The sequence below is a fragment of the Lethenteron reissneri genome, chromosome 57, assembly GCF_015708825.2.
Source record: "Lethenteron reissneri isolate LAM-NWPU_2019-01 chromosome 57, ASM1570882v1, whole genome shotgun sequence".
NCBI lineage: Eukaryota > Metazoa > Chordata > Hyperoartia > Petromyzontiformes > Petromyzontidae > Lethenteron > Lethenteron reissneri.
The window spans coordinates 491884-513434 of record NC_083835.1 but is presented as its reverse complement, the minus strand read 5'-3'; the positions used below and the strand labels follow the sequence as shown (position 1 = coordinate 513434).

General features: G+C 47.4%; 2 protein-coding genes and 1 non-coding gene across 7 annotated transcripts; all 3 read left to right on the top strand.

The window, feature by feature from the left end:
• The first annotated feature begins 333 nt into the window (after positions 1–333).
• HMGXB4 (HMG-box containing 4) lies at positions 334–9764 on the top strand. 5 transcript variants are annotated; one of them, XM_061575094.1, is made up of 10 exons: positions 334–530; positions 1981–2129; positions 2893–3098; positions 3509–4142; positions 5521–5599; positions 6287–6351; positions 7063–7174; positions 7589–7731; positions 7957–8079; positions 8466–9764. In XM_061575094.1, the coding sequence occupies exons 1-10, from the start codon at positions 500–502 to the stop codon at positions 8508–8510; spliced, it is 1587 nt and encodes a 528-aa protein (XP_061431078.1). In that variant the 5' UTR covers positions 334–499; the 3' UTR covers positions 8511–9764. The 5 variants fall into 5 exon arrangements, with proteins under 5 accessions (XP_061431078.1, XP_061431076.1, XP_061431077.1 ...); XM_061575092.1 differs by having other exon boundaries at positions 2827–3098; XM_061575093.1 differs by having other exon boundaries at positions 334–545.
• A 1072-nt stretch (positions 9765–10836) lies between these two features.
• LOC133357186 (NF-kappa-B-activating protein-like) lies at positions 10837–21239 on the top strand. Its single transcript, XM_061575010.1, has 11 exons — positions 10837–10985; positions 13190–13862; positions 14153–14364; positions 14701–14781; positions 15979–16031; positions 16710–16835; positions 18229–18262; positions 18981–19096; positions 19766–19841; positions 20207–20356; positions 20993–21239. The coding sequence occupies exons 2-11, from the start codon at positions 13215–13217 to the stop codon at positions 21162–21164; spliced, it is 1668 nt and encodes a 555-aa protein (XP_061430994.1). The 5' UTR covers positions 10837–10985; positions 13190–13214; the 3' UTR covers positions 21165–21239.
• On the top strand, positions 20758–20864 carry LOC133357352 (U6 spliceosomal RNA). Its single transcript, XR_009756963.1, has one exon. It is a non-coding gene; the product is annotated as a U6 spliceosomal RNA (small nuclear RNA).
• Positions 21240–21551: the final 312 nt, after the last annotated feature.

The window sequence follows — 21551 nt, the reverse complement described above, 5'->3', positions numbered from 1 at the left end:
GCAGACCGATTCAGACCGTATTGGTCACCCCGTGCCCCTTATACATCTCAAAGTTCATCCTACAAGTCCCATCACAAGCGAGAAAACACAAACAATTTAGACTTTCGTGACTGCAGGAATTAATATTCTTGGTTCTTTCGGTAAAGTCACGTAGATAGAAAACAAATCAAAATTAAAAGCATGTTTACACCAAGTACTAGTTTTTTTAAGGCTGAGTAGACCTAGGGGATGCCCAGGACCGGTTCATAAATTCTCCGCCACTCCCACTGGGCCGTCCTCCACTGGGCGGACAACGCGTGGCGAGCAGAGCGTCAAATGGTCGCGGACCCTGAGGCCGGGCCGAGGCTGCGCTCTCCTCCGCGGCGCCTACCCCCGTCTCCGCGCGGACGCGGGATCCAGGAGGGTCCACGGGGGTCCACGGGGGTCCGAGGGGGTCCAAGGGGGTTGCGACGGGAGTCTGCGGAGTGACAGGGGTCCAGCAGGAGGGGTCGGGAGAGGCATGGCGTTCGAGGGCGGCAGAAAGCGGGACGGTATGTCCATCAGTGGTATGGTATACAAAGCGCGCGCTTATCCACACTAGACTTTACACGGCGCTATGCCTATCCACGCTAGAATTTCTAAAGAGGTATGCTAATCTTGTTGTGCTCATAAAATAATCGATTGTTAATCAACGAGATTTGAACTAAATCAAGATTAGATTCGAAGCTTTGTGTCGAGATGCTTCTCGGGAACTCTTCTCCTCCACGGCGCGGACGCGGCAGCTGAAACAGCGGTCCGAGTTTGTTGAATCCCACCCAGCAACTTGGGATGGCTTCGCTAGAATCGGTAGGTCGCGTGCGATGGTGAGGTCAAGTGTGGCATTCCCCCTCCTCATCTCTCGCCTCTTCCCAAGACGTCTTTGTCGCCGTGGAAGAGTAGGCCAGACACTCCGTGGTGGAGGCCCTCCCGTCAGCAGTGGCGTGATGGAGACATTGCAGGCCTGCACCTTTATCAATTGCAGTTCGATAATAAGGCGGGATTCCTCTCAACGCGATGATTTATAACGAGAGAGTCCATCAACGTGTAATTTGTATAGTTTTAATGTCTATTAAGATGACTGTCTGTAAACATGATAATTGATGTCTTAGTTATAATTCTGGAAAGCTATTGCGACTGAGCATGAATAGGCCGTAGCCATCAACACTGTCATTGATAATAATAATCACCAACCTGTTTTAAAGCCTCTTGTTTGATGAAGGCCGCCTCCTCCCCACGCCGCCCGGGACGTGAGGGCTGCTTCACCAAACGTCTCGTTGGCTCGGGCGCCGTGAAGTGGACGTGGGTGGAATTGAGGCAAAGTTTCGAACCAAGTTCAGTGACCATCCACTCGGCACCCCGAGAGCCCCGGCTTCATCGCCAGGTGGTTGGAACCTCGATTCGAACCCCCCAGGGTCTCAGCTGTTGCCAAGCTCAGCGATGCTGACCTCAGCCACCTGGTCATCTCAAGTAAACAAAATCTGTTATGCACAGCATGTAGGGCACGGTATATCCACTCGCGTTATTCCTGGAAAACACGTTTATTTAACATGGATCGGAGAACAAACTCACGCCAATGACACCATTCAAACTGTGAATAAAATAAAGCGTTCTTGGGCAGACACGAATGGCTAGGAGGGACGATGGTCAATGGCCAAGAAGAATAACAGTGGCCGCCAAGGAATGGAATGTATCAGAAAGAGTCTATCGAGGAGATGGAGTGATAACCACCTTGCAGGTCATCATAGGGGGATCGTGAGAGGTGGTGGCGGTGGCTTGCGGAGGCCTTCATCCAACACGGCTGATTAACCCACGGCTGATTAACCGACGCCTGATTATGACTTACATTGTAAAGGACATTCCTCTGAGTTCTCGATCAGACAACGCGTCCAATCCGTGTGATATGTGCTTGTTCTAATTGCGTTTACGATTATAACACGTTGCACCATGTTTCCCATCTTACAGACTCGAGCGCTGGGGAGAGCGGTGTGGAGGAGTTGGGGCGGACTTCTGGTCGAAGCCAACGAGAAAAGAAACGATCCTACAAAGATTTCCTGCGGGAAGAAGAGGAGACCTTTGCAGAGGCATGGAAGACCTCGAAAAAGAGGCATCGGGTAATCCTCTTCTTCTCGGCCATTTCCTCCACCGCAGTCGTGTCTCTACACACATCTGTCTGTCGCTGTGTCTTTAAATTGAGGCGGTTTGCATTCTGTCCAGTATTTGAAGTTTGACTTCCATTCACATCCGGTCTTCCTCTTCCCCGAGCATCTTGGAGCCTTTTCTCCATCATAAATCGATGCCCATTAATAACCCAAATTTTCGCACGCCTACTTGACATGATGTGCCTGGATTGTGTTGGCTATGATGTGGAGTGGCTCGCACTGAACGTTAGTTATTGCATGTATGCACTTTCTTAGCCTTCTGAAAGAATCTGAACTACGTTAGATTAGAGTGACCCTGCATGTTCTGTGTGTGCGTGTTTTCAATCTTCGGAGTAAAGAACGGTAGTGTCGTGGTTAGCACGCTGCATTACGAACTTGGTGACCAGAATTCGATTCCCGCTCACGGCAAACACCAGTGACAATTATCTGAATCGGTTGTGGGCCTTCCCTAGATCGACTCAGCCTCAAATGAGTACCTGATTTGATGCATAATCATCACCATTGGGGAGACAAGGGCGGATGGTCGTGATGCTGGCCACCCTCCCCATCAGTGTGCCGTACCGGACTTCATAAGTGCTCTCTAACAGTACTTATAGGTGCTCGCTAACGGTCTGTCGAGGCTATAGGGGGGGGATCTTTGTCTTTGTAGTCTTCGGAAGGCATCTCGTCTCGCGATGGAGACGGGCTGAAGCTCAAGCTCATCCTCTCCCCCAAGGACAAGTCCTCCACGGAGGAGGAGGGCTCCATGGTCTCGTACGGGATGATGGTGCCGGCCAAGAAGGCGACGATGCGGCGTCCTCCCAGCCGGTTCGAGCCTGGCGAGATCGGGGAGGAAGACTATGTGAGGATGCGCAAGGGCAGCGCGGCCATACTGGCGCGCGTCAGCGAAAGCTCAGAGACTTCGGTGTACTCGGACAGCAGGTGAGCGGGCACATCACCGTCACGTGTCACCGCGTGCGTCGGCTCGCCCGGCAATGTAGACCAGAGAGTCCGTTACTCTGCTGCCACGTGCCGATTAAACTCGCAGCCCATGCTCCAGGATCTCAGTGGTGCTGGCTCGATGCTCTGCCCTTTGAGCCACCTGATCACCTCATCACTCGGTTTATGGAATTAAGAATCCATTGCTCTCCTGCCATCTCCTGTCCAACTCGCAGCACGAGCCTAGAACCCTGGTATTCCCAGGCAGTCTCCCATCATCCAAGTAGCCAGGCTCAACGCTGTTTTAAGCCTGGTTGATGAATCAGGTGAATTCTGGGCAATTGGTCATAGGCACAATCGAGATAACATTTTGGGAGAAAAAACGTTTTACAAATAAAAGTTTTTCTCCCCAGGGTCCACATGAGCGAGAGCGGCGACTCGGACTCGGATGACTCTGACGGCGTTGGCGACCCTGGCATGCTGGGCGCCAGCGTCGTCGGCGTGGGCGGAGGGGGAGTGGCGGCGTCGGCGGCGGTGGCGGTGGTCGGCCTCGGGGTGGACGGGCCTGCCGAGAGCCTGTCGGACTTCGAGCTGTCGGGCCTGGAGGCGGGCGAAGTGACGGGCACGTCGGAGGAGGAGGGCCTCATCACGGGCGACTTCCTGAGCACCTACTACCGCCCCGAGGTGCGCAAGAAGAAGAAGGTGAAGAAGAGCAAGAAGAAGAAGGACAAGGGCAAGCAGAAGAAGCACAAGAAGCACAGGAAGCACGCCGCGGGGGTGCTTCCCGAGTGCCAGGGGGCGGCGGCGGCGGTTGTGGCAATGGTGTCGCCGGCGGCCGCGGCGTCCCTGCCGCTCCGCGGGATGCTGGGCGACGGGGGAGGAGCAGAAGGAGTCGGGGTGTTTGGCGGCAAAATGAGCGGAGTGCCGGGCATCGGCAGCCCCTATGCGATCCCGCAGCCGCCCCCTCCCATCCTCCACAGTGACGGCAAGGCCGACAAGAGGAAGAAAAGGGAGGCGGACAAGGAGAAGGATGAAAAGCCTGAAAAGGTGCCGGGGTATTTTTAGCGTTTTTGTCTGTGTGCGCGTGCGTGCGCGCATCGACCACGGCATGATTATTTTATTATATCCCAGAAAATTGCTTTTTTTTTTAAAGGTGAGAAAAAATCGCTAAGCTTTTTATGCACCAGCCTTTGTGCCGCAGAGGTCACTAATGGAGCCTGTGGTGTGCGCGTGTATTTTTTAATTTGCCGCCGGATTGAAATATGAAGTGGAAACGTGTGCTCACGGCGCCACCGTGGTGGTTTGTCCTCGGTGGGTTTTGTCTGCCGAGAATAAATTAATGAACGACTCGAAGATTCGTATTGAAAAAGTTAGGGTGGCGGTACTTTTACAAGCAGAAATAATAAATAAAGTATACCCCGTTCATCATTAGTGCCTTTTTATAATAGCCTATAAGGGCCATTGCATGCGATGTCAGCGCCATTGTATATTCTCCTGTCACAAGGCGGCAGTGTTAATTACGAATGTGGGAAGTTACAATTCGGGCTCTGCGATTCACTACTTAGATGATATGTTTGCTGTGCATATATACATGTATACATTTGGCCCGTTTGTTAATCCACTGCTGGATCAAGGCCTCCCCCACATTGTGTGTGTCATGGGGGTAATTTGGCCATACTAAAGCACGCTAGTCTGTGTGGGTTGGTTAACGCGGGAAGCATAAACGTGGGAGCGTAGGAGTACAGTACAATAATTAAATTTGGTGCACTGCCTTCTTATGCCCATTATGTAGCTCCCTCAGCCTGTAACACCTGTGGTAAACAAAGATCGCCCATTTAAGCACTTTCCAGCCTCAACTCTGCTTAGCTTCTGAGATCTGGCAGGAGAATGGTGCATTCCATGTGATTTGGTCATACGTCTTGTGTATGTGTGTTAATGTGTGTGTATATATACGTATGCACCACCAAAACTGTGCTAAAAACCTACTAACGTAGCCCTGACTCCCAAGCTTTCTTCAATCCCACGACACCACTTCTGTCCACCCAGCAGCAGTATAAATGGGTTATTCGCAGGTTGTCATGTGTGGGCCAAGACTTATGGCCAGCGTGGCAGAGTAGGCCAAAATCCCCTCTGGAGGTTGCTCTTTAAAACTCCTCCTATTAGAGGCTCTTCCGCCAGCCTACATGTTAAATGGGAAAGTAATTGCAGGGTTGGGTTTTGGCATAGGTTTCGTGGACAATGTTTTCTTTGCTTTTTATAGTGTGCACATTCCCTTTACCCTACGATGTCATGTGACTGAGGCTACTGCCGACGGTCTTGGGCTGTACTCATCCTCATAATAGAGCTGCTTGGCTCGATGGGGCCTCACCACCTGAAATAATAAAGCCCGAGTCTCACACTGCAAATGTTTGTGCCATGTGGTCAGAAGAAGAAAGCTGTCACTGCGTATCACCTGTGGAGTAAGGAGTATCGACACGTCATCATCGCGGAGAGCCCCGGCATGGGTGAGTCTTCAACATTTCTCTGTAACACTTTCCAACACTCGCTTGTCCTCAGAAGCGTTCAATTCGTAATTCATTCTGGCATACTCTTTGGTTCTTTCGGTAAAGTCACGTAGGTAAAAAATAAATTAAATCACGACGTTTCGGGCGCGACATAAGTGCCCGTGATTTAATTTATTTTCTACCTACGTGACTTTACCGAAATAACCAAAGAGTATGGATTCCTGCAGTCACGAAAACTTCAAATCTAGATCATTCTGGCATCTTAGGATTGTTTTATAATTTCATTTGCGTTTCTTTTCTAAATGCATTTTATTATTTTTCTACATTTGTTGTCAACGTTTCAACTTCACTTGTGCAAAGAGCCTTAAACCTCGTGATGTGAAAGGCGCTCTATAAATACAGATTAATATATACATCCTCATGTATAGAGGACTGCAGAGCTTGGACAATTGTTGGTAGTGCCGGCTCACCACCTGGCTGCTGCCGTTCAGCTTGTCTGTATCTCGGCAGTTGTGAGAGTTAAAATCTGCATGAACGACCCCACTATCTAAAACTAAACCATTAATAGTAACAACCATTTCTACTGTTTATGAAAGTTACATGTGTACAATCTAGGGGAGACTGGAATTGTGTTATTGTCGATGATAAAGCATTTTGCAAATGGCGCGTATACTTTATTCGTTGCAGATTTTGGAGAAATAAGTAAAAAATTGGGCGATGTGTGGAAGCGTCTACCGGAGAAGGAGAAGCTGGTAAGGAGCGAGTCAGCTGAGCCAGCTCGCTCATTCTGCCCTGCTGCCCCCACCGTCTGGAACTCCCTTCCCCCAGCCACCCGTGCTGTCGGCTCCCTGCCACTCCTCAAATCCAGGCTGAAGGTCTACCTCTTCTCCTCTGCCCCTGGCTCGCTGCCTCTTTCAGATGTGGTCACTAAATCCATATCGTGTTGCATTGTGTTGTCGGGGAAAAAAGCCAAATTTATATATACTGCATACTTACTTACTCTTTGGTTCTAGACTTTGGTTCTTCATTAATTTTAAATTAAATTTTATTTTATATTCTACCTACGTGACTTTACCGAAAGAACCAAAGAGTATGGATTCCTGCAGTCACGAAAGCTTCAAATCAAGATTGCATACTTACTTCATTAATTTTTTTATTTACATACAGTTCATCGATGAAACCTCTTAAAGACACCAGGAACGAATATCTAAACCAGTCCTGGGCCTCCCCTAGGTCGACTCTGCTTTAAATGAGTTCCTGGTTTTAACGTGTAAACATCACTGGGGATATAAAGGCAGCCAGAAGTGGTGCTGGCCACCCCCCCACCCCCTTTGTGTGCCATGCCGGCCTCTATAGGCGCCCGCTAACAGCACTTGCCCCAAATCTGCTCTGGCTAGGGGGGCACCATTTTGTTTGTGTTTATTGTTGCTGATGTTCGCTGGCGTGTGCTCTGGTCTGACTAGGTCTGGAAACAGAAGCAGCAGTACTTGCAGCACAAGCAGAACAAGGCCGAGGCCACGACGGTGCGGAGGAAGGGCGGCGACCTCTTGGAGCCAGACCTGCCCCGACCTAAAGGTGTTGACCAGCTGCAGGGTTCATTCTGACATACCGACTGCAACACGGCCTAACCCCAAAACAAATGTTGGTCATAGTACTGGCTACAGAAGGAAAAAAACCTGCGTTTTTATTGTTCATTCTGTAAATGCAGTAGTTGTTATTTACGCTCGGTATTCACCGAGTGGACGAACATCATCAAGCGTCACGATGGCTACTAAGACCACTGCTGCTCGCCAGAGGACAGAAGCGTGAGACACTGTGCCGGGGCAAGACTACTTGAGTTTCATGACGAATGCGATGATGATGTTCCACCTGGTGCTGCTCGTGATAATGATCCTGCTGCTGCTGATGATGCTGCCGCTGATAACGATGATGCTGTTGAGGATGATGACGACGGCGATGATGACACCTGCCGTCCGTGCGCTCCCGCAGCGTCGGGGGGCTCGCACAAGAAGGGGATGTCGGGCTCCCCCAAGCCGCGGGCGCTAGACATGGAGGCCGTGGACGTGGCCGCTCACCTGCAGCTGCTGGGGGAGTCTCTCAGTCTCATTGGACACCGCCTACAAGAAACCGAGGTGCTCGCGCTGCAGCATTCCCCTTGGCTAGAGCCGTCAGTGATTGGCTAAAAAACAATCGATTGGTACATTTTTCCCACGTGCCGACATGATTTGTTTGCCTCTGTCAGGTGCTGGATGGTACATATCCCTAATTGACAATTATACCTTCCACGAGCCGACCCGAGAGGAGCCACAAATGCATTTGTTCGGCCCGCTAACGTTGTTCGCTCGGCTCGGTTGCAGGGCATGGTGGCCGTGTCGGGCGGCCTGTCTGTGATGCTGGACTCGCTGCTGTGCGCACTGGGCCCCCTCGCCTGCCTCACCGCTCAGGTGGACGAGATCAACGGCTGCTCCAGGCTTGTGTTGGTGAGTGGCAGCATTGATGGCTCAGCACGTCCTGACTTGCTGGACTATATTGTGCATTCCTTGGGTCTCTTGTCCTGAAGATGCTTGATGTAGTTTCAAGCGAAATTCTTTAGTTATCGTTAAATCACCACCTGACCCTGAAGGTCTGCTCTTCAAGTGTCCCAGCGTCCAGCTTTTGGGTGTGCACCTCCAGTCCTGCGGCACACGTGGGAACGGAGATTAATCTTTTGTTTCCCAAATATTGTGTTGATATCCGATTCGCTGAATGATTGAAATAATATTTTGAGAATTTTCGGACAGCCCAGCTCTATAGCACATGCTACAATAGTACAACTTTACATTTAATATATGTTTTTGACTTCGTGTGTGTGTGTGTGTGTTCAAAGGCCAATACCCTGGACAACATTGCATATGTGATGCCTGGACTGTAAGAGAGATTTGCTTCCAAGTGCTACCCAAGAAGAAGAAGAAGCTTAAGCTAAATTTGCATAACTTGTACATTGATGTAGACGTTCTGGTAAATGTGGACTCCCGACTTATTCGTTTTTTTTACATTTTATTCGAATTTGCTTGTATATTTGATAATCATCGACAAGTTTAAAACGGAACTGTGGTAAAGGAAGGAGGGTCGGGCCATGGATAAGAGCATTTATCAACAAGAGGAATTCACGCAGCACTATCTGCAGGCTGTACGTGAGGCCCTCGGCCACGCTGTTCCACTGTTGCGTGCATGACGCGACCCAGGATGATCCCGCGGGAACGTACACTTCACTCGGAATCAACTCAATCTCATATCTCGATCACCATCTGGGGAGCACCTGCCACTCAAAGCCACATCATCTCTTTCCAGCCTGTGGAGGCCAATAGGTCCATGGCTTGTTGACAATGGCCCTCTGACCCTGCCGCGTGTGCGCTGCTGTATGGCTGCCTAAGACCCTCGCCCTTATCTCCAATGCCCCCTCACCACTCACGCCTTTCACCCGTATTTAGGTCTTCCCCCTCCATAATTTCCCTCTACCATAGTGGCGAATGACCATGCTGAAAGTCGTAGATGGTACATTATGTACCTATGTTGAATTTCTTTCGCAACGTACGTAGCCAACCGTGCTAATCAGAGGTGTGAAACCCTTCGTAGCAAATCAGAAAAGCTGTGGACACTTCAATCTCTGCAAATGTTTCCATTTAACTTTCATCCATAATCTATATGGTAAAAAAATATGGTAAACTTAACTAAATTGCTTATACTGGATAAAAAAATAGCCACGACTTTACATGCCCATCATCTATTCAGTGAAACGTGCTCGGTAGAATTGTAAGATACACATACGCTATCATAGCATGTTAATTTTCAGTGTTTTCCCTTGAGTAAAGAAGTCTTTGTAATCAAACATAATTTTACGTGTTTAGTGTTATTTGTGGAATATTCCTAGATCGCTGTTAAATTTAACTTCAGACAAAAGTGTAAAATAAAAATTTAACTTACTATGTCATATGAGAGATGCTTTAAGGTAAATTTAAAGTTTAACCTTTTAAGCATTTTTAGCTTGCATGATATCACATTGTCCATAGTCACACATGTTCTATATGTCACCTTTTATAATGAGTCCGGAGTTTTAAAGTATGTTGTTAACACAAAACGAAAAACATTTGTAATAAATATTTTGCAACAATTTAATATAAACATGTTGGCCCTTGCACCTTTTGTGTACTCTGCGAATGTGTTTTGTGCTTGAATGTGCATTTGTTCGCACGGTTTTAAAGCGCAGCCTCCTCCCAGTGAGTTTTTGTTTACCGAAGTCTAAAAAAATGGCTCCAATTGTTATTTTGGTGGCCGGCCCCTGCTCCATATAAAACGATGTTTATATTCATCTATTGGATTGTATCCAATTGCCAAATGTGGATATCTCTCCTACACTGAGGCAACTACACGTGTACGTTTGTTCACTTGATAACTTCATCAAATGGCTTCATCGGGTGGAGGAGGGTGTACGACACATTTTACTTGCACGATCTGACTCAAATATAAATTACGATGCGTGATATGTTATCTTGAGATTTCCATGCTGCGTTCAGCAGATTAGAACATTTCCTCTTCCTCCAAGCTGATTCCCATTCTCGATTTGAAGTTTTCGTGACTGCAAGGATCCATACTCTTTTGTTCTTTCGGTAAAGTCACGTAGGTGGAAATCAAAATAAGAAATAACTAAATTGAAGTATCTAAATTAAATCACGACGTTTCGATTGCAACACAAGCAATCATCATCAGGTGTGAAAATCACAACTGGAAAATGTTTCACTTTAGTAAAAATATTTATTTCAATTTTTTTTTGTTTCAGCAAGCAAACTCAACGCCAGTTTCAACCTTTTATTGGTTTGTTTTATCGTAAGTCGTCAGCCTTGTCGAGAATGCGTCTGGATGAGCACGTGTCACCACCACCACCACGTGTCCTCTTTAAAGGGGCACCTTGGCGGACACGCGGTGTCACGGGCCTCTATTTGACGAGCAGGTGCAACGCCTGCAGGGGTCGGGAACCTGAGGCGCAGCAGCCGCACGCGGCTCTTTACGGAGTGCTCCGTGACGTTCTTTATCAAGGACCATCGCCTCACGTTCACCACGAAGTGCACTGCCACTCGTGACATATCGAGGGCTTGAACGAATTCGAGAAAAAAATGCCTCTCATTGTTATTTTGGTTGCCGACCCCTGGCCAATCAGAGACGGGGTGACGCTGGCCAATCAGAGACGGGGTGACGGTGAAATCGCCGCGGTCCCTGAGCTCAGCTCGAGTCGCGGGGCGAGTGGAGGCAGCGTTGAGTCGGCCGCGTTCGCAGCCCGCGCCTCGACTCGTCTTCTTCCACGCACCGCGAACGTTCTGGACCCTCCGCTCGGCTCGCAATAAGCTCCTCGGTTAGTTTGCGACGTCGTGATGCGCGCACACACGGCAAGCGCGTTTCCTGTGCGTTGTCACGAGCGGTGTCGCGCACCACCCTGAGCACATCCTGGGCCTACTCTCTAGGCTTCGTGTGGAAGTTGAAGCAAAATGCGTTTAGTAATCAATTATTAATTGGCGTGAGCGTTATAGTGATTACGTGTATGATGGTACGTGTTTTAGATGAGCAATAATATCTGTCGTGCAGGAGTGTGCGTGTGTGCACACTAAAATGTGCGGGGGGGAGCGGTGGCGCAGTGCTTGGGGCGCTGCGCTACGAACCCAGCGATCCGAGTTGGAGCCACGGCTAACATCAGTGGCGATTGATATCTGAACCGGCCTTGCCCCCACCACACTGACCAACACGCAATGACCAGCGTGGTGAAGTATGGTCAAACAACCCCCATGACTAACACGGCATGGGAGGCCCTCATTAGCACTGCATTACAAAATGACGAAACGCAGGGTTATCCATTAGTAGATGCATGTGTATGTTGAACTTCTTTCGCACCGTACATAGCCAACCGTGCCAATAGTCTGTGTGGGACACCTCACTAAAATACTCGATACAATTACGGATACAACGACAAATCAAAGCCAATACTGTACATACCTCCCGCTAATTCCAATACACGTGTTTAACCTCCGAACACACGCCTGTGTTAGAACATCAGTATCACATTCAATCTGATTTTCAGAATAAAGCCACGGGGACATTAGACTCATGTACAGTATTTATAATCCTGTAAAGGACTTTAAATAACGCAGAGTCTAAGCACTGTCGCAATATTGTAGGATAATTCTTTCGCACGGAATATAAACCGCAAAAGTAACAACTCAACAGTAATGAGAGAACTGATGTGTAAACGCTGCTAATACAACTACAAGTTTGATACTGCGTTGGCAGTGGTGCTTACGGGATAATACCTCGATATATGAAGTAGATACGGTGCTGGAGCGTCTTCGTATATTGAAACTTAGTATATTGATAACTTATATCAGTACTTTGAGAATGCGTTCTGAGCCTTCGTAACTTGCTATGGCATACTATTAACACGTAATAGCTTACCGTTCACATTGTAAACAAAATTCATATTGAAAATAATATAGTCTATACTGTACAGTATTAACATTAAAAACTTACGAATAAAATAAACATTTAAGATACTTAATTGCATTCTTATTTATGTTGTACTGCAGATCGTTACTACTGGCAAAGACTAATTAGAGAATCGATTGAAATTGAGAGAAACAGAAATAACTTTAATCGCTCAGACAGCTACAGGCTTAGTGCGGCCTGGAAGCGTATTATTAAATAAGATACATTACAATTACTTATAAGGGAAACAACCACTAACTGATTACTAATGTAGCATAATCACAATAAAAACACATTCCAAATGATTACTAATCTACAACTCGCATCGTAACAATAGCCTGATTACTAATCTAGTATATAATTACAATCACTCCCCCCTTGAATCTTTGCACCTGATGAGTTAACGAGTTAATGATGACGTCACCCTGCTGCTGCTCTATATAAGAACGGGAGACACAGGAGAGCCTCACCATTCTGGCGAATTGCCCGATGATGCTGGTTGCAATTACCAGCGAAACGTCGTACTCAAATTGTAAATGTTGTTGCTTCAACACACCGGTGGGCTAAAGCAGTGAACTATTTGTCTTTGTCAACGTGACACATTTTTACTGATTGGCCGTGTCGGGTGGTGGAGGGTTACGACACATTTATAAATAAACGCGATCTAAACCCAAAAATCGTTGATTATGAAATGTATTATCTAGTTCGTGTTTTCAGTGCTTTTCTATTACCATTAAAAATAATGTTAATAAATCCAAAGTCACTGAAACTTCATATGTACGTTGAACTTCTTTCGCACTGTATGCAGCCAACAGCGCTAATCCGAGATGCATATCATATATTCGCATATCGAGGTATTACTGTAATTACAAAAAACAACGCATTCTTCAACACTGCCTTAATATAAAATATACGGTATGATCTCATTGAGATCAGAAATTATTCTGATAACAAGGACCATTGCCCGAAGTGTATATTATTTATATTGTTATTTTACAGCAGTGTTATTGGTAAATGTGCTGAGTTTTTTTGTGCGAGTCTACTATGCACATTTGCCAACGTGGGTGCGTTGATGTGTGTCAGCACTGCGAGGATAATTCCCCTTCCGATGGACGCGAAGGAGGAGGAGCAATCAGTTGGTGGCTCTGCGGAAAATCCATCACCAACCCACGGATCGGAGCAACGGGTGGACGAAGAAGTGCCTCGAGATCGGAAGTCAGAGCACCGATCTGATGAAGCGGCGTCTTCTGATCAGAAGTCAGAGCACCGATCTGATGAAGCTGTCTCTCGAGATCAGAAGTCAGACCACAGATCTGATGGAGCTGCGTCCCAAGATCAGACGGCAGAACAACAGGGTGATGATGAAGCGGCGTCTTCAGATCAGAAGCCAGAGCAGCGGGCTGATGAATCTGTGTCTCAAAGTCTGAAGTCCGTAGTGGAGCTCTCAGGGCAGAGTGATAAACGTGAGTCAGATCGGCGAGACCATGAGGATCAGGATGAGGAGACCCACCGTCGACGAGGTGAGCAGTCCGCATTCGAGGAGCAACCTTCCTCCTCGGATAAACGGGAGCCTCGCTCCAAAGAGCAGATTGCTGAGGATGAAAGATTAGAACGTGAGGTTCAGGAACTTTTAAACGAACTCAAACCAGGTGCGGGAGCATTCAAAGATGGCGACTTGAATGGCGGGGACATGCGTAATGGAGATAAATATTCCAAGGGAGACTACGGCGGTGATGACCACAAGTCCAGATCACAGGTAAGGTTTGTGAAGTATAATTGTAACTATTCGCAAGCAACCAAATCACCCGGAACGTGCCAGATTTCATCATACCTTGATAGCGAAGTAGAATTGAGCATGCATAGTGCTTTGATACATAAACAAAGAGCTGTACATTTGTAATGCTTTTCAGCGTAAGGTTAAATGCATAGATGCTTTCGCTTTATGCATTTGCTTTGTATTGACACTGCTGACAGAAGGGCCTCTGCTAGCGGGAGCTTTGGAGGTCGGGGCTGTACCTCTGACTTGTCACCCGACTCGCTTCACAGGCGTCGAGGATTCACGACGACGACGATGACTTCCAGTCGGAGAGCCACCGCAACCGTGAGCGCTGGCTCTTCCGCTCACGCTCTCACTCGCGCTCCCGCTCTCGTTCCCGCTCTCGGGAGCGCGACGGAACTGCCGTCCACCGTCACCACGACAATCGCGCGTGGGAGCGCGAGGAGCGGCTGCGCAAAGAAGCCGAGGACTTCTGGGATAAGTTCGTGACTCTCGTAGAGATTATCCACAGCAATTATTATTGTTTTTTATAAAGTTTTCTTGCTATTAGGTTACTCGCCTTGTACAAATCAGACCATGTTGAGAACTTGATGAAGGGCAACACTAAATATATTTGCCTTTTCTGTCTAGGGCATGATGACATCACATACCATACACCTCTCACACTGCTGCCACAATATTTTTTTTCCTGACACAATATGATGTACATTTTGCCAAATGTACGGTTATTGTATAGGTTTGATCCTCTTCTTTTTTGTTGTTTGAAAATCAGTAAGCGCATTTTGCTCAATTTGCGTCATCGTGTTTATTTTCACAGGAGGCTTCGTCAGCGCAAGAGAATTGCTGAGAGGGGGTGCGATGAGCTCTGGGCCTTATCTCCAAAGCACCCCGCTCCCGAGTAGGTGCCAATACAGGAGTGTGTGGTCTCTGATAGTGAGCCATGTCACAGTTGCTGCCAACACAAATTGGCATACGACTGTGCACCCAATGTTACCATTACCAATTTTCATATTCACTAAGTGCTGTTCATTCTTCTTCCTCCAGATTCTTTTCCGCACTTGTGATGTCTACTTTTCTGTAAATGTTCCTCCACACCTCTCCTTGGTCATCTCCACATCTACCTCACAGTCAGTCATATTCCTTATATAGGGTCTGTCTGCCCAGTCCTCTTTCTCCATTCTCATTCTCTTCTCATTCCTGCTCTGAGCCATCTCCATGGCCACTTACCTGACTCGCTACCAGGATTCAAAGGTTTATTTCCTTAATATATTTATGCATACGCGTATTTAGGACACCGTTAATTGGAACGAAGGAGAATTAAAGATGTGATAAATTTCGTTAAAATTAGAGACGGATATAATAAGGAGGCTACTGTGAAAACATTGTTTACACATTTAATGATGTGAAATATATAGCGCACGCAGTATTCATTCACGACCAGAGAATGATTCAGAGACACGGGAATCACAGACGAGCAGGAAGGCAGCCAGAACTAGCGCCAACACTTGTCCAAGCTCTGGGGTCCGATATTGACATCTTTGGCCAACTCCTTTAATTAATGTTTTATACACGTGGTAGGAAATGTGAGTGTCCAGAGAGAGGTCACGCTTGCAAGGGGGATAACTGTCAATCTCCACACAGATGGAATACGGAAATGATAATATGGAAATTTAGATTTTTATTTTTTTATTTGTTTTATTTCTGATGGAGACCCAATCCATAGGTGATTCTTAAATACAACACAACATGTTGGCTAATCAACAAGGTGTGCTTAAGATTTCTTACTTTGTAGAATATTGAGAACAATCATGTCCAGACTAGTAAAGCATATCAAACATCTGCGTGTCCCCAGGAGATGACCGGGTGGTTCTGATGTCCAGAGTGTTGTATAAAGCTGCCATAGGCGCTCATGGTTGCTCACAGCAAATCCGTCGCTGGTTAGGATTGCCCATTTGAGCAGAGACACACTTGGGAAATAGGCATTATATTGTGACCTCAGCTGTTGAAATGTTAGTGCTGTGGTTTTTTCACTCGAGTGTGGACTTGGTATGCAGTTGATGACGATCGATATGGATTTTGTGGGGTTTTTTTTCAGTTCTGATGAAAATTCCCCTGTGGAAGTGGAACCATTGAAAAGCAGCTCAGAAGGTAACAACAACTGTTACTGCACCATTACTATCTCCTAGTGTGCATCTTATTCAATTATTGCCTATGGCCAATGGCAATAATGGGCAATAATAATATTATTACTAATATTGCCTATGAGGTCTACTAGCCATTGAGGGAGCCCAGACTACAGCGTTGAATGGCCACAGTCACACTCCTGTGGCTTGTGTCTTTAATTAAACATTTGTGAAGGAGATGCACAAATCGGCCTGTTGATGTTGTGATGCGGTTGATCGTCACACCGGTGTGCATCTTAAAGGAGGAAACTAATTACTCAATGAGTTGTCATGATTCAGGCTTGCAGTTTCATTCTAGAGTAAAAAAAATAATGAATGTCACATCTCGTTCGTATTGACATTGTCATTTATACCATATTTTGTTGTCTTTTTCCATCAACCACATTGTATGTTAGCATGTAAAGTGCGTGTAGTTTTGGCACTATATGTGCAAGGTTGTGGCCTTGCGTCCAAATGCTGCTTGGCTTTGTGGGAAGTTCCCCTGAGTGGGAAGTGACCTCGCCACACACTTTACCGACCAGGGAGAAAGACGTTTTTTGTTGCTACGCCTGTGCCCGTCGTTTCGCTTTGTTCCGATCGGTGCTTCCACCGAGACGCGCTTACCGATCGCGACGAGCAACAACGCGATGCGTCCCCCACGTAGATGAGAAGAAGAAGAGGAAGAGGAAGCGCAAGAGGAAGAAGAAGAAGTCCAAGAAGAGCAAGAAGCACAGGAAGGAGGAGGCGGGCAGCGAGGATGAGAGTGAGAGCGACGGATCTGCACACGAAGGTTTGTCCACGCTAATTACACAGTGCCCGGCTCTCTGTTTAAAACCAGACAACGCCCAACGCATACGCGCACAGCTCTCGCATTGTGCGCGCCTACCTAGGTTGCACCCGGCCCGTTGGCTCAGCGGTCGATTGAAAACTCATTTCTCTACAATTGCTTTTTGTGTTTAGTTTGTTGTCCTTCCCCCGCACCTCCAGTTAGCATGGTTGGCTACGTACGGTGCGAGAGAAGTTCAGCATGCACAGGTGTGCACACAGAGCGCGCGACTCGCAGTTGAAATGTTCCGAGTTCAAATCCTGATTGGTGGTTTACTCAGCCGAGCACCTCTCCAGCGTTCTATGGAGATCATCCTTGCCCCCACCATAGGAATGTGGAATTTCAAACACTTGCAAAGTGCTGCAAATAGGAGTTTAGCACTGCCTCAATGATCATTTGAGCAGGAAATCCCTTTTGACCCTGGCTGTGGGTCCAACACACACACCCTAAAAACAGATAGTTGAATGATTCATTACATGCCAACTGTGCCAGGGCCATCAGGTGCAGTTGTATTTTGTATTTGGATGCGTTATAAATCTAAAATGTATTGGATTGTTTCTAATCAGTATGGGCTGGAGGGGCTGATGCGTCTCACAACGGCAAAGTGCCACGCAGCTGAAACACAAAAGATAGCGACAGCGGGGCGGGGGGGGCACTGTCGGCTTGGATCCTGGCCATTCCCATCTGTCTCCCACCACTGTTGTATGTACGTAGTGTACGTGTGGCTATATATGTGTGTGTGTGTCATGAGGAGCGGTGGCATAGTGGTTAGCGGAACTGCATTAAGAACCCGGTAAGCCGGGTTTGATTCCAGACCACGGCTATCATCTGTGGTGAATTATGTATTTGAACTGGTCCCGGGCCTCCCCTAGGCTGACTCAGCCCCAAAGGAGTACTTGGAGTGATGTGTAAACGATAACTCTTGGGAGACAAAGGCGGCTGGGCATGGTAATTGCCACACTGTCAACTTGTGCACCGTTCTGGTCTTAATAGGTGCTTGCTCACAGTGCTTGCCCCAACAGTCTGTTAAGCTTCTACGGGGGATAGTTGTTCTTGTTACATCGGGTAGTATTAACTCGACTCGCACACTGACCATCGTGGGTTGAATGTTAGATAAACTGTTTCCTCTGTCTTTGAACACCATTTGGTTAAAAACAATCCAACCCTCGCCACTAGTTCAGTGCTGATGATTTTGTTAATTATAATTAACAAAATCATCCGCTTAGAGTCGACTTAATGAGCAAGTCAAGTAACTGGTTTATTATGATTTATATCATTAGCAAAGCAGTGATCAAGTGCATTATAGATCCTTGTTATTGTGCATCAACAAACTTTAATTATTGTCCTTTATTTCCAGAGACCGAAGAGAAAAAGAAAAAGAAAAGTCACAAGTAAGAAAATATGCTTCTTAAAATAGCGCAAGAATCATTCATAGTTCCAGGAGATTGCGTTCCCTACTGCCCTGACTGCTGACATCCACAGGCTTGATACAGGGGGACACCACCTCCAGCAATCTGGGTTTCGTGTATCTCATCGTTGGGATGTACTCACACGTGTGCACTCGGGTGTTCATTTCTCACTGAATATTTATCGCGAGTCGCTGGTGGACGGCGGTAAGGCGCGTGATGTGAAGCCTGGGATGAAACCCATGGCAATTTGGTTAAAAGAAGCTCGGGTTACAACACATGGTGTTTGCTGCAAGGACTTTCCCTCTCCCTGAGAGGTCGTTGAGTACTCTGCTGCTTGAGTATTTGGGACATGAATGGGTAGGGAGTTGTGTAAAGAAATACGTTTAGCGATTGTTATTTAATTTTGTTCAATTTGGTTAAATTCCAAATGTGAAAATGTAAAATCTCCGTTTGACTGTCATTTGCAGAGCATGACTCGGCAGTATTCCCACGATCGTGTGGATAAACAAAAAGACATTTATAGTGATCTCAAAGCGAGTTTTGTGATTTCTTCTTCCACGGTCCATTGCTCTGAAAGCATTCCGAATGGACGCCTGGTCTCACGACGATGCTGATAGCACAAGTTTGAATACAATTGTAGAGGAAGATGCGTGATATCTTGAAGCAAATCGTTGTCAAGCGTCCCATGCTCATTTTTCAGGAAAAAGTCAAAGAAGAAGAGGTCAAAGGTTGTGTCTTCCAGTGACTCCTCGGATGAGTCGGAGTCGGAATCTGCCTCGGAGGATGAGCACAATGAAGTGTGGGTGGAGAAGCAGCGTAAGTGATCAAGTGGCAGTTGTTGTGCACTAGCACAACAAATCAAAACACTCGCCATGCATTGTTAACACTCATCTGACTCGTCTGAATTTAGTTTATGTGGGTAATCCATTTAGATCTGTCACCTGCTGTAGGCGTGTTGCAATTCACTCCCACTGCAGTTCAATTAATTGATTCAATTATTTTAGTTTTATGTTGTGGTGAAAGTTGTGTATAGAAATACAAAATAATGCTTTATACGTGGAGGGTAGAGCGGTGTTGGGTTGAGCCATGGCGCAGGAGTTGGCGCACTGCACTATGAACCCAATAACCTGAGTTGGTGGCGGTGACATGCTGTTGCAGAGGTTCGTGGTTCAAGTCCTGTCGGCCGCTCTGGTTAATCCTGCGGGTGTAACAACCTGCATACGCATCTTCTGCTTCACAGTGGATGTTACAAATTCCGTGATGTTACTTTAAAAAAGAGTAGGCCATGTGTCCCAGCTTCACGGTAAAAAATGTTGCCAAACTTGAACATAACTTGCATATTTTTTGGGTAAAATCACAGTGACATCATGACCTGTGAAAGTACAGCAGACCGAGTTAGCCTGTGAAACAGCACCTTCGTGATAGCCTGGCACTGTGGGAGCGGCACGGAGACCAGATGCGCTCATGATTTGATTTGCGTTACAGGCTCTGAGAATGCAGAATTCTTCATTGGACCACTGCCTCCTTTGTCTGCAATGGATGGAGGGGACAGACCCATGAAGTAAGTTTTTTGTCACTGTAATTGCATTACCCACTTGACTTAATGGTGCTATCAGAACTTTACAATAGAAGGCGTTTCTGATTGTGTGTTGGCATCGGACGGCAAACATTCTTGCATTGTGTCCCAAGCGTGAAAATAAAGTTCTCCGCGAGTTTAGGTTTGTTCCAGGTGTCTCTGGTCTTGTATCCACTTGATTTAAAGTGGATGACGAGAACCATATTTGCCAATAGATGGCACTGTTTGATGCTGTAAACTTATTTGTAATCAAACATTCAATATTCTATACAGATTCAACACAATGCACATAAATGTAAAACCTTTGTCTAACGTCGTACTGCTCCCTGCCTTCTCCCCCACCGTCACAGCTACGGCCACGCGCTGCTCCCAGGAGAAGGTGCGGCCATGGCGGAGTTTGTGAAGGCCGGCAAGAGGATTCCGCGCAGAGGAGAGATCGGGCTGACGAGCGACGAGATCGCCTCCTTCGAGTCGCAGGGATACGTCATGAGTGGCAGCAGGTTGGTGCTCCGTCGCGCCCGGCCGCGTGCCACCCGCCCGGTGGGGCGAGTGGCACCAGGGCGTGTACACGCCAGGGGAGTGGCACCAGGGCGTGTACACGCCAGGGGAGTGGTGACCAGGGCGTGTACACGCCAGGGGAGTGGTGACCAGGGCGTGTACACGCCAGGGGAGTGGTGACCAGGTCGAGTTTCGTTACTGTCCACGGCTAACAACGTTGGCGATTGATTTGTTTGAACTGGTTGTGGGCCAACTGCCCTGCCCCTCCCTGCACTTCCTCCCAATCGAGTTACACTGCCCGCAGTATGCGGTAGTGCGTGGCAAAAGCTTGAGAGAAGAAATGCTAAAAACGCTGCCCAATCCAGAAGCTTGCTGTGCCCTCCCTCCACCAACAGTACAGACAGTGCTTACTGCGGCAGTACGTTTACTCAAATTGGAACAATGCAGAGAGGATTGGCATGGCCACTGCGTAAAGGTGACATTCAAATCCACAAAGTATTTGATTATTATAGTGCCTTCATGATAGCCTTTGTACTATAAGAAGGGCGCAAATACAAATTGTGATCATTAATTACTTTCGCAACAACGCTTAGAGGCTCGCGTGCGTGAACCGTCTTTGTGTTGTTTTTGCACCAAAGGCATCGCCGCATGGAGGCCGTGCGTCTGCGTAAGGAGAACCAGATCTACAGCGCGGACGAGAAACGAGCGCTCGCCTCCTTCAACAAGGAAGAACGCTCCAAGAGAGAGAACCGCATTCTCGCCGGCTTCCGCGAGATGATTTACCGCAAGACCAACAAGGATCACAAGTAGTGGGGTCCGTTGCTCCAAGTCTGTCGCATTGTCATCGGGGTTGTCAGTCGGTCCGGTGGTCACGAAATCGATAATCAGACACAGTTCGATTTTATGACAATTGAACTGATTGGCATCGCGCAAGCTTTACAACCGCGCGACGGTATTCCGCGAGACCCACAAGGATCACAAGTAGCGGTGGCTACTTGTGATCCTTGATGGTAAGTCTGGCTTGTTTTAATGGATCGGGGTTATTAATCGGCACAGAATATTTTAGTAGCCATCAAACCTCCCACGCGGCACGGCGTGTCTTCGCGTGGGTGGTTGGTTGCTCAGTGGCAGTCGTCGTGAGGCACCGCCGGCAGAGCCCCTCTGTCCCCCTGCGCAGAACGTCTCAACACACACACA

Excerpts from the sequence above, each read along its gene's own strand:
- HMGXB4 (XM_061575089.1), top strand. The coding sequence starts at position 500 with ATGGCGTTCGAGGGCGGCAGAAAGCGGGACGGTATGTCCATCAGTG. Across the intron at positions 3,099-3,508 it reads TCGGTGTACTCGGACAGCAG|GGTCCACATGAGCGAGAGCG; the intron begins GTGAGCGGGCAC and ends TTTTCTCCCCAG. Across the intron at positions 6,352-7,062 it reads TACCGGAGAAGGAGAAGCTG|GTCTGGAAACAGAAGCAGCA; the intron begins GTAAGGAGCGAG and ends TGGTCTGACTAG.
- LOC133357186 (XM_061575010.1), top strand. The coding sequence starts at position 13,215 with ATGGACGCGAAGGAGGAGGAGCAATCAGTTGGTGGCTCTGCGGAAAAT. Across the intron at positions 13,863-14,152 it reads ACCACAAGTCCAGATCACAG|GCGTCGAGGATTCACGACGA; the intron begins GTAAGGTTTGTG and ends CTCGCTTCACAG. Across the intron at positions 19,097-19,765 it reads AGTGTGGGTGGAGAAGCAGC|GCTCTGAGAATGCAGAATTC; the intron begins GTAAGTGATCAA and ends TTTGCGTTACAG.